The following is a 12,196-nucleotide window of genomic DNA, read 5'->3' as shown; positions in this document are numbered from 1 at the left end:
ATAAGTTACATGATATTGCATGATAAGACAAAAAGATACTTTTTTTCAACAGGTATAGAACACAGTTATATTGCAAGTCACTAATAAATCAAAGCCAGTCTTCTGTCCTGGTTTCTCACAACTAATAGTAGTTGAGTGGTAATATTGTTAAAGTTCAGACTCCACAGATATGTGTCTTCTGGCCCAGTACTGTGCAAATTCCCCAAACAATAGGAAATGTTTCTGATCAGTGATAAACACTTAATAGTATTAGTGATACTGTAGTATTTATCTATTATCGTGTCAAGCAGTTTTGTACAATATTTTACTATAGAAATCTAGATAAATTGCATGGCTACTCACAGCTGGTGGGCATGCACTACTGTGTATTGTACATGGATATAAAACTATATAGTCAACCTGGTATGAAATACTAAAAGGTAGGAAGACGCAGGGAGGAATGTCAGGGACATGGAAGGCTTCCCCTGCATATAAGAATCCAAAACAGCACCATCTCTCCCAAGTCTAACCACGATATAAGTAAGTTAAACCCCCACCCACCAATCCCACACCATCTCATTCCACTTACTATTTGGTCATTTTTCCCATAACATTTGAAAATACTATAAATGCATTGTACCCATGTCTGCAAAGGTCACATATACAGAGGACGCTGGTGGGAAGAGCTATAGGAGGATGGGCCCATTGTAATGGCTGGAATGGAATTCATGGAACAGAGTCAAACCTGTAGTTTCCATGTTTGATACCATTCCAGCCATTACAATGGGCCCGTCCTCCTATAGCCTCCACTGATATACAGTACGGGTCAAGATAGCCGAGGTGTAATGCTACCCAGAACACACATGCTGAACAGGACAGTTAGTCTCTACAGCTATCATATCAGACTAGATGGAATGGCAGGTTTTAGTCATCACCTGTAGAGAAAGGGAAAATATGATGAGTACAAAATATCAGAACAGAAAAACATGTCTAAAATATATATTTTTGCTGCATTGCCAAAAGACTACATCCAGTATATTTCCATGCAACAAAACACCAGATTTGACACCCACACTGATATCTGTGATTGTGTGGGAGCTTAAGCTGCAAGTGTAGGTGTGCAAGAAAAGACACTCTGATAAAGTCCATTAGAAGAATGGTGACAAAGAAAAACAGGAATATGATGTAGACATGGCTTCAAATATCCTCAATCCAATATCAACCACAACATAGCCAACTAACTCGGACTTCTATGGCTGCGTTCAGACAGGCAGCCCCATTCTGATATTTTTTCGCTCTGAAAAAGATCTGATGTGAAAAGATCTGATATGATTGGTCAAAAGACCAATAAGTGGAAAAGAGATCAGAATTGGCTGCCTGTCAAAACATTTTACAGAGTCCTGGTTTTAGTGTGCACTGAATACATATATATTTTTTTAAAGCCTCTCATCAGTCAAAAGCCCATCCTGAATCGATATAGCCTGTCAGAGACAAGTGAATTAAATCTGATGAGCGGCAGCCCTGGCCATCATCAATGTGCAGCAACAGCAGAAAGCTGCCTGAGCACCAGATGGACAACTAGTCCAAACTGACAAGAACAGCAAAAATGTATTGATCTAATGGTCTCAGCTGGTCAAAGGCAATCATGTAATGCAAAAATATATGCTGATGTCTGTAGTTGATCAAAATGTTATAGCTATGGGTCATCTCTCCATTATACATTTTTGATGTGAAGTGATTGGTGTGTTAAGGAGTGTGGTGGTGGAAGGGAATACTCACTAGTGAAAAGGGAAGCCAGTGGAAGGCATTGAAGGAGAAAGCACACAGTTGTTAAAGAACAGACACAGTGAAATCAAACCAAGACATCTACCAAAAGACATGCTTCACAGAGGTATGTTTCCATGTTGGATTGCTGAAAAACAGACCTATTTAGTAGACAATAATACTAGTGTGATGGTATGGACTCCTTGGGACTACTATTCTAAAGGTATACTGCACCTTTCACAGACTTGTAAGCCCCCCGGAGGGAAAAAAAATACTCTAGATCAGAGTTCTGTATAAACACACCCTGCCAGCCAAGTTGCGCCCAATAAGGATGAAGCATTCAAAGACACTGTACATTATCTATATTCAAGTATGTGCCCATACAAAAACCACACTGTATAGAAATAATCTGGTCACCACATTCGCTCAGTCCTGGTAAAGAAAGACAAAAACACTTTGATTCAAAGGGTTCATGAGTGTATTTTTCTTGAAATATAAAAAACAAAACCTTGGGACTTTTGTGTCGCAAGTTCATGGTTGAGTAGTCAATTGGAAAACCTGTATTTTTAAAGTAAAAAAATGTAGCCTTTTCTCTCCTTTGAATCAAAATTCTGACCCACAAAGACGGCAACATTTACATCCTAAACCCAATCCTGCCAACAAAACAACAATAAATGTAATAAAAGTCAAGTAAAATAAAAAATACAAAGACAAAATACCCTTAAAAAAAATTACTGAGGGAAGGCCAATTAGATTTTTGTTTTCTGCACAAGGAAATAGGGGCACATCAAGTGTCATAACTATATGGACTAAATGTTGAATAAAGACTAAAGCCATGTAGGGGAAATAATCTAGAAATGAGCAAAATGGATTGTATTGAGGTAGCTGTGCTCTGCCTACAGCAGAAAAACTGGCTTTTCAAATCAATTTTTTTTTTTTGATCCATAAAGGTAATTTTTACATTGATGTGGGGGAGACGACTAAATCATAAATTAAAAACCCAGTACAGTTCATGCTAGGTTAAAGAACATGTAGGTTTCGTTTTCAGCTATGCATACACAATCACTCCACAAACCCTTATCTTACCCACCTCCTGCTATCTAGTGCTTGTCCATTGGCTCTGAAAGAGTTGTAAGTTTATACTGAAGACAACAGTAAACATTAAAAGGTAACCCTACCCGTTCTCTTAGCCACTCCTCCTGCAATCCGTTCCAACAATTTACAAAGTGATGAACAAAAAAAAGTTGCATAAAATAGTGTTACAATCTCTGTACAGGTCAATGGACTGCTTTTAAATATCTCATTTGTATACTAATATGAAAAGGGCAGCGCAAAAATACTATTTGTACTGTAGTGAAAGTGATAATCCCAAATCATAAAAAAAAATCTAATTTAAAAAGGAAATAGACAACAAACTGACAACATTATTTTCTGTTTGAACCAGCAAAAAGTCCACAGCTACATGAGTGACGGTCAAACTGACACTCACAATTTCAAAAAGACTTTTGAATATTATTTTTTAAGTTTGTGTTAAACTAGGTCCTTCTCATGCACGCTCGGCAGGCACACTCCAAGTCTACAAACACACACACATACACTAACTATGCACACACAGGAGGAGAGAGAGAGGGGGATTGTGCTCAAGTCAGTCAGGACCAGAACATGTCTGCCATGTTAGTGTCGGTGCTGTAAATCCACAGCACCAGCGGGAGGGTGAGGGCCACAAAGGGCCAGGAGATGCCCTCCATGCATGCAGACAGAGAGCAGCCTTTGCTGCTGGGCTTCTCCAGCTCTTTACCAGGGTAGTTCTCCATGTAGTTCCTGGCTGCTAACTTTAGGACCTCGTCCAGCAGGAGGACAGGCAGGGAGAGCTTCAGCACCATCAGCCACTGGGTCAGGTTCAGAGGGGTGATCTGGAAGATGATCTGTAGAGGAGAAGGTAGCAACATGGGTGAGGAGGATAACCTCTCCTGCTTTTTCAGTTTCTCCACCTATCCCACTCGTTACACTACCATTTAATTGTTCTAAAAATCATTTCTGGTAGCCTCAGGTTTATTATTATTGCAGGTAGTCTCACCGGCAGGGGCTCCACGTAGAGGATAAGGAAATGCAGGGACATGGAGAGGCAGATGGCTCCCAGCAGCCACACGTTCTCCCAGGGGGGCATACGCAGCAGGGACTGGTTCTCTGACACACTGAGGAAACAGAGAGAACAACTGGGTTAAGTCACTGATTGAAAACCCATTTGGGAGCCATTTGCCCATGTGTACCAGATTAATCTCACAACATTATGCAACTAGTGTCAAGCCTAAAGCAACAGTGGAGAACTTCAAAAAGAGAGAGGTAACGCGAAAGATGTAGCGGCATAGTCTGACCTGTTGAGGGCGTTGCACATCTCTATGGTGACAAGCACAGACAGGGCCATGGTCATGGGGTAGGGGGACTCAAACAGCTCACACTTCAAACCATCAAACTCTGGGTTGTCAGGACCACACTGCAGGAAGTGGCTCTGTGGGTAGAGGAGAAAAGCCGCTCAGTAAGTCTATGCGTTTGAGAGTGTGTGTGTGCGTTGTATTGGCATTGTTCTCCTACCAGTTGGTACAAGGTGATCCTGGGTCCATCCTCAGCAGCGACAAACCACCAGGTAGCAGCACCGACTGTAGCCGCACCCACATAGCCTGAAGAGGCAGAGCACAGGAGTCACACATGGCTATCTGGATACACACAACAGCCTAAACACTTGTTCAACTAAGCCATATTTCACTTTTGTGAAGGTTTTTTCTCCACAGAGGGCAAGTGAACTCACATCCGATGGCGAGGTATCTGAAGAAGAGCCATCCAGAGATAAGGGGCTCGCGGGCGTTGCGGGGAACCTTGTTCATGATGTCCAGGTCGGGGGGGTTGAAGCCCAGGGCAGTGGCAGGGAGGCCGTCCGTCACCAGGTTAACCCACAGCAGCTGGACAGGGATCAGAGCCTCAGGGAAGCCTAGAGCAGCCGTCAGGAAGATGCTGTAGGAATGGTAGAATAACATTATTTACGTGAGGATTAAGGCTTGTTAACTTTATGGCTGAAGGGGCAGTATTGAGTAGCTTGGATGAAAGGTGCACAGAGGTGCCCATATTAAACAGCCTGCTCCTCATTCTCAGTTGCTAATATATGCATAGTATTATTTATATTGGATAGAAAACACTCTGAAGTTTCTAAAACTGTTTGAATTATGTCTGTGAGTATAACATAACTGACATGGCAGGCAAAAACCTGAGAAGTTCCACTTCCTGTCTGTATTTTTCTGGGGGTGCCAATTTTCAACCAAGCTCTCATTGAAATCACAGAGAGATATTGATGAGTTTTCACTTCCTACGGCTTCCACTAGATGTCAACAGTCAATAGAACTTTGTCTGATGAATCTAATGTGAAGGGGGGCCGAAGGAGACAGGAATTAGTGAGCTCTGGCAGGAGGTGATCACGCATTGAACATGCGCGTTCACGTGAGAGTCAGCTCCGTTCCATCGGTCAACTGAAGTCGATGAAATTCTCCGGTTGGAAGGTTATTCAAGATGTATGTTAACAACATTCTAAAGATTGATTCAGTACATCATTTGACATGTTTCTACTGACTGTAACGGAACTTTTGGACATTTCGTCACGTTATAGTGGACGCGCTTTGGGTTTGGCGTTTGGTAAACATGTCCAAAGTAGCTAATTGGACATAAATAACGGACATTAACGAACTAATCAAGCATTTATTGTGGACCTGGGATTCCTAGGACTGCATTCTGATGAATTCATCAAAGGTAAGGAAACATTTATCATGTGGTTTCTGTTGAGTCCAACATGGCGGCTAATTTGGCTATTTGTTCTGAGCTCCGTCTCAGATTATTGCATGGTTTATTTTTCCGTAAAGTTCTTTTGAAATCTGACACAGCGGTTGCATTAAGGAGAGGTATATCTATAATTCCATGTGTATAACTTTTATGATGAGTATTTCTGTTGAAACGATGTGGCTATGCAAAGTCACTTGATGTTTTTGCAACTAGTGAATCTAACGCGTCAATGTAAACTCCGATTTTTTGATATAAATATGAACTTAATCAAACAAAACATGCATGTATTGTGTAACATGAAGTCCTATGAGTGTCATCTGATGAAAATAATCAAAGGTTAGTGATTAATTTTCTCTATTTCTGTTTTTTGTGAAAGCTATATTTCGCTGGGGAAATGGCTGTGCTTATTGTGGTTTTGTGGTGACCTAACAATCGTTTGTAGTGCTTTCGCTGAAAAACATATTTGAAATCGGACACTTTGGTGGGATTAACAACAAGATTACCTTTAAAATGATATAAGACAAATCTATGTTTGAGGAATTTTAATTATGAGATTTCTGCTTTTTGAATTTGGCGCCCTGCACTTTCACTCGCTGTAGTCATATCATCCCGGTAGCGGGATGGCAGCCATAAAAGGTTAACCCTGGCACTGACATCCATTTGTTGATTTTCTTACTGAGCAATGTGGGGTTGTGATAAATGACACCCAGTCCCTATATAGTGCACAACTATTGACCAGCGCCCTATCGGGTCAAAAGTAGTGAGCTTTAACTGGAAATAGGGAGCCATTTGGGACAAAGCCGTGATCCTTACCAGACGACCTCTCCCACGTTGGAGGAGATGAGATAACGGATGAACTGCTTCATGTTGTTGTAGATGGCCCTGCCCTCCTCCACAGCCGCCACGATGGTAGAGAAGTTGTCATCAGCCAGGACCATCTCAGAGGCTGACTTAGCTACAGCCGTGCCTGAACCCATGGCGATGCCAATCTCTGCCTTCTTCAGGGCAGGGGCGTCGTTCACACCATCACCAGTCTGGTCATGGGGAAAGGACAGGGCGTGGTTAGCCATCTACTTTTCTACAGGATAGCTTGAAAGCTTTAGACTAATCACATATGTTTTAGAGGTTACATGACATGCTGAGGGCTCATCATGAAAGCCGAACCACAAAGTGTAGTTTCAGTTCAACGCTGCACAGAAACTGATGAGGCAGGTCTCAGGAGGACCTCTTCTCACTCACCATGGCCGTGATCTCGTCCATGGACTGTAGGAACTCCACAATCTTGGACTTGTGAGACGGCTCCACGCGGGCAAAGCAGCGTGCATTGACCACCGCGTCTCGCTGGGCAGCCGGTGACAAGTCGTCAAACTCGCGGCCAGTGAAGGCCATGGAGGAGACATCGTCTTTGTCACTGAAGATGCCGATGCGGCGGCAGATGGCAATGGCTGTGCCTTTGTTGTCGCCGGTGATCATGATGACGCGGATGCCGGCCAGGCGGCACAGCTTGATGGAGGCAGCCACCTCCGCCCTGGGAGGGTCCAGCATGCCCACGCAACCCACGAACGTCAGGTCCGTCTGGGGAGAGAGACAGTCAGACCAGAGTCCTGGATTTGGCTCACTCACAAGGCCTCATCCATATGATTGAAATATTTTGTTTTTGCAATATACACTTATTTTTGCAGCCTCATCATGTTACTTCTATACAGTAAGTTCTATACAGTAATACATACGTTCTCTGAATAAATGCTCTGCTATTTATGTCAATTTCACTGCATTATGACCCCCACTCCCTCACCTCGTATTCAATGAAGCGGTTTGAGTCTTCCAACACCATGTCCTCTTTGGCAATAGGGTTGTCCTTTGTGGCCAGGGCCAGGCAGCGGAGTGTGTCACGCCCCGTCCCGTACTCCCTGATCACTGACAATACCTTGTCCTTGATGCCCGGGGTCAGGAGCACCTTGTTCCTGCCCACACGGATGTGAGTGCACCTGTCAAGCACTCCTTCTGGGGCTCCCTGAGAGTGAGGGACAGAGACAGGAACTCAAACCAGAGGAAATAAAGCATTATCATCTGCTCATTTCCTACATACTGTACATTACAACTACAAAATGACACCTGTTCTTAAAAGTACACAAACACATGTATCAAAATCCTATCATTTATCATAGTTATTATGAAGCGGCATCTAGAACTGTGTCCAAAATGACACCCTATTCCCTATATAGTGACCTACTGGGCCCTGGTCAAAAGTAGTGCACTATATAAGGAATTTCTCCGGTGTCCATATGGTCTACAATCCGAGAAATACTGTAGATGGATGCTAATAATTACCTTAACAAACATCTTGCCAATGGAGGAGTGGGCCTTGTTGGGTGTGCAGTACACAGACATTGACTTCCTGTCTCTGGAGAACTCCAGGGTGAACTCCTTCTTCATCAGCTGCTTGATCACCTGTACCACACAGTGAAGATACATACACCAACACATCTTTAACAAGGAGTGGAACAACAACCTGGGGATGTCTGATGGAATTGGACCACACTCAGGCATAAGTCCTAAATGGCACCCTATTTCCTTTATAGTGCACTACTTTTGACCACCAGGGCCCATAGGGCTCAGGTCAAACGTAGTGCACTATAAAGGTAATAGGTTGACATTAGACCAACACGCAGTTTTATAATACTTTCACAGGAGAATCATGTTGGGATTAAGAGCGTAGCTGACGGTGGCTTACAGAGTTGCAGGCATTGGCTCTCTCGATCTTGGACAGGCCCTTGACGTCAGTGTCAAACACGTTCATCTTCTCCACCAGGCAGGTGAGGGCAGTCTCTGTAGCCTCGCCAACCTTCTCATACACACCTTTGATCTGAGGAGAAAACACACACACCAGATAGTAGCAATAAACAACTAAAAAACAGTTAACTTGTATATCCACAACATAATGGAGATGCCTACTGATATTCAAAACCATAAATGAACCCCTGATAAAGGCTTATGTGACAGGCCTTTTCAACCAGCAGGAACATAACAGTGAAGGTTATAAAGGACATAAACCTCATTGTAATCCAGGGAGGAGTCGTTACATAAGGCACAGATGGAGGCCATCTCAACTAAGCCATCATACTGGGAGGACTTGACTGGTTTACCATCATGGTACCTGGAATAAAAGACAACAGCCATGAAAAAGGGGGAACAGTGAGCTCAGGTATGTTGTGGTGTATTGATAATATGACTACACGTGTGTGTTTCATTGTGTGCGCACGCGTGTGTGTTCGTTCTGTATGTGTCTCTACTCACACTTGTCCCTCAGGGGCGTATGTGGAGCCAGTGATTGTGAACTCCTTCAGGGAGCAGCTATCGCCCGCCGCCTGGTCAATAACGAACATCTAGAACACAAATGGGTAGAAAACGTGTCAGGTCACACACACACATCTGTTTCCTTATGGATGCAAGGCGCTCGCATACTAGGTTCGTTCAGTCGTCTGTGCCTCGCATACTTCCCTAAAATGCCTTCGCTTAAATTTTTTTTTTTAAAGAGCGAAAAAAGCAGCAATGTTACTGTTGTCCCTCTTAAAACACCATAGCAACATATCCAGTATACTGTAGACTTCCTCAAAATAATTCAAATTCATCTAAGATACATTAAGAAATCGAATTGATGTTTTTTATGAGGTCTAAGTTACCCAATTTTACATTAACTAAGATGTTTGGTGCAGTATTTCTCAAGTGAAAAAAATTGCATGAATACTAGTCATCTCTCATTGAATTACATTTCATTAAAGAATCCTGTCCACCCGGGTGGCGCAGTGGTCTAGGGCCCTGCATCGCAGCGCTAGCTGTGCCACCAGAGACTCTGGGTTCGCGCCCAGGCTCTGTCGCAGCCGGCCGCGACCGGGAGGTCCATGGGGCGACGCACAATTCGCTTAGCGTCGTCCGGGTTAGGGAGGGTTTGGCCGGTAGGGATATCCTTGTCTCATCACGCACCAGCAACTCCTGTGGCGGGCCGGGTGCAGTGCGCGCTAACCAAGGTCGTCAGGTGCACGGTGTTTCCGCCTACACATTGGTGCGGCTGGCTTCCGGGTTGGATGCGCGCTGTGTTAAGAAGCAGTGCGGCTTGGTTGGGTTGTGTTTCGGAGGACGCATGGCTTTCGACCTTCGTCTCTCCTGAGCCTGTACGGGAGTTGTAGCGATGAGACAAGATAGTAACTACTAACAATTGGATACCACGAAATTGGGGAGAAAAAGGGGCTAAAAATTCAAAAAAGAATCCTGTCCAGTAGCCACTTGTGATAGAAAAACGACATACCTGATTTATTTTATATTAATAGTGAACGATTATATATTTAACTAAAAGTAAGACTAAGGCTGAGTTTTTATGGTGTCCAGTCTAACTTCCTGCAGCTAGTCTGATCAGTGGTGCACTGAGGGAGATGTATTCCATGGACAGGATGTGGGGTGGTTGTAACTGGGATAGAGATGGACTGGACAAAGGGTTCCTAGACATCCTGGCATCAGGGAAATTAAGCCAGGGTTGGGGGTTAACACACCATGTGTTGTTAACGACAAGATGAATCCAAAGTGGCTTATGATGCTCTTTAAGCTGCCACTTAATATAATGTTTACATATCCTACATTACTCATCTCATATGTATATGTATAGACTGTACACTATACCATCTACTGCATCTTTCCTATGCCGTTCTGTACCATCACTCATTCATATATCTTTATGTACATATTCTTTATCCCTTTACACTTGTGTGTATAAGGTAGTAGTTGTGGAATTGTTAGGTTAGATTACTTGTTGGTTATTACTGCATTGTCGGAACTAGAAGCACAAGCATTTCGCTACACTCGCATTAACATCTGCTAACCATGTGTATGTGACAAATAAAATTTGATTTGATTTGAGGGGTGGAACTAAGCATTCTTAGTGTCCTATATAATATGTCTGTTTCTCATTGTTTGGGAGGCTCTCAGCCTAACAGTCAAGGCTGTTGGGCTGACGGTTTCATTATTGCAATAATGAATCGATATTAAATAAAGATGATTGGTTGAAGAAATGACCAAATCTCTCTCAGTGCTGCATTTCCACGACACACTGCTATCAGTTCACCAACCACAGCCCAAAAAACCCCTTGCCGAACACCAAAATGTACAAAAACGTCACATTGTTTCGAATGGGAAGCATGCGACAGGCTTTACACAACCGCCAGTTCTCTAGATCCCCTAAATCACCCTAACACCATAGGCCGATGATTCGGAAAGCGGCCATTTTATGGGCTCCAGATCAATTGTATTTTTGGCAGCCAATCGTAACTTTTCTTTGTAAATAATGTTTCCACCATCATTTCCTATGATCGACAAGAGCTTTTGGACATCAGAACAGCTATCGGCCTTGTCTCTGGATGGTAAGTTGGTGGTTGACGGTATCCCTCTAGTGGTGTGGGGGCTGTGCTTTGGCAAAGTGGGTGGGGTTATATCCTTCCTGTTTGGTCCGAGGGTATCATCGGATGGGGCTACAGTGTCTCCTGACCCCTCCTGTCTCAGCCTCCAGTATTTATGCTGCAGTAGTTTATGTGTCAGGGGGCTAGGGTCAGTTTGTTATATCTGGAGTACTTGTCCTGTCTTATCCGGTGTCCTGTGTGAATTTAAGTATGCTCTCTCTAATTCTCTCTTTCTCTCGGAGGACCTGAGCCCTAGGACCATGCCTCAGGACTACCTGGCATGATGACTCCTTGCTGTCCCCAGTCCACCTGGCCGTGCTGCTGCTCCAGTTTCAACTGTTCTGCCTGCGGCTATGGAACCCTGACCTGTTCACGGGACGTGCTACCTGTCCCAGACCTGCTGTTTTCAACTCTCTAGAGACAGCAGGAGCGGTAGAGATACTCTTAATGATCGGCTATGAAAAGCCAACTGACATTTACTCCTGAGGTGCTGACTTGCTGCACCCTCGACAACTACTGTGATTATTATTATTTGACCATGCTGGTCATTTATGAACATTTGAACATCTTGGCCATGTTCTGTTATAATCTCCACCCGGCACAGCCAGAAGAGGACTGGCCACCCCTCATAGCCTGGTTCCTCTCTAGGTTTCTTCTTAGGTTTTAGCCTTTCTAGGGAGTTTTTCCTAGCCACTGTGCTTCTACACCTGCATTGCTTGCTGTTTGGGGTTTTAGGCTTGGTTTCTGTACAGCATTTTGAGATATCAGCTGATGTAAGAAGGGCTATATAAATAAATTTGATATCACTAACCTTGATTTGGACGAGGACTTTACTTCAATGAGTCGGAGGCGAAAGACATTGATTATCCCATACCTGACCCAAATTCCTGACACTCATAGAAGGCGAAGACCGTGATATAGAGGCACCTTGATTAGACTACGGCGGTGAGAATAAAATAGTCTCTACCCTTCTATTGGCGAATATACAGTCGCTGGAGAATAAACTGGACGAGCTCTGATCGAGACTATCCTATCAACGGGACATTCAGAACTGGGTGAGACTATCAACAGCTGGTAAACAATCTCTATTAAGGAAGTCTCAAGGTCCTGCTCGCTTTAGTTAGAATAGCGCATGATAAGCTGTAAAACATACCATACAAACCAATACAACATTTGTTTTG

General features: G+C 43.6%; 1 protein-coding gene across 1 annotated transcript in view; it reads right to left on the bottom strand.

The window, feature by feature from the left end:
• Positions 1–2,088: 2,088 nt before the first annotated feature.
• The window catches only part of LOC120025830 (sarcoplasmic/endoplasmic reticulum calcium ATPase 2-like), a 60,218-nt gene continuing 50,110 nt past the window's right edge, over positions 2,089–12,196 (bottom strand). The window contains exons 10-21 of the mRNA XM_038970523.1: positions 8,866–8,954; positions 8,623–8,725; positions 8,303–8,434; positions 7,900–8,019; positions 7,364–7,582; positions 6,808–7,143; positions 6,382–6,602; positions 4,550–4,752; positions 4,336–4,421; positions 4,119–4,252; positions 3,821–3,938; positions 2,089–3,668 (exon numbers count right to left, since the gene is read on the bottom strand). Of these exons, the coding sequence (XP_038826451.1) occupies positions 3,393–3,668; positions 3,821–3,938; positions 4,119–4,252; positions 4,336–4,421; positions 4,550–4,752; positions 6,382–6,602; positions 6,808–7,143; positions 7,364–7,582; positions 7,900–8,019; positions 8,303–8,434; positions 8,623–8,725; positions 8,866–8,954 (2,037 nt within the window). The 3' untranslated portion in view covers positions 2,089–3,392. The remainder of the gene's footprint in view (positions 3,669–3,820; positions 3,939–4,118; positions 4,253–4,335; positions 4,422–4,549; positions 4,753–6,381; positions 6,603–6,807; positions 7,144–7,363; positions 7,583–7,899; positions 8,020–8,302; positions 8,435–8,622; positions 8,726–8,865; positions 8,955–12,196) is intronic.

This window comes from Salvelinus namaycush, chromosome 31 (assembly GCF_016432855.1).
Source record: "Salvelinus namaycush isolate Seneca chromosome 31, SaNama_1.0, whole genome shotgun sequence".
NCBI lineage: Eukaryota > Metazoa > Chordata > Actinopteri > Salmoniformes > Salmonidae > Salvelinus > Salvelinus namaycush.
The sequence above is the reverse complement of the archived record's forward strand: the minus strand, read 5'-3'. Positions and strand labels throughout refer to the sequence as shown.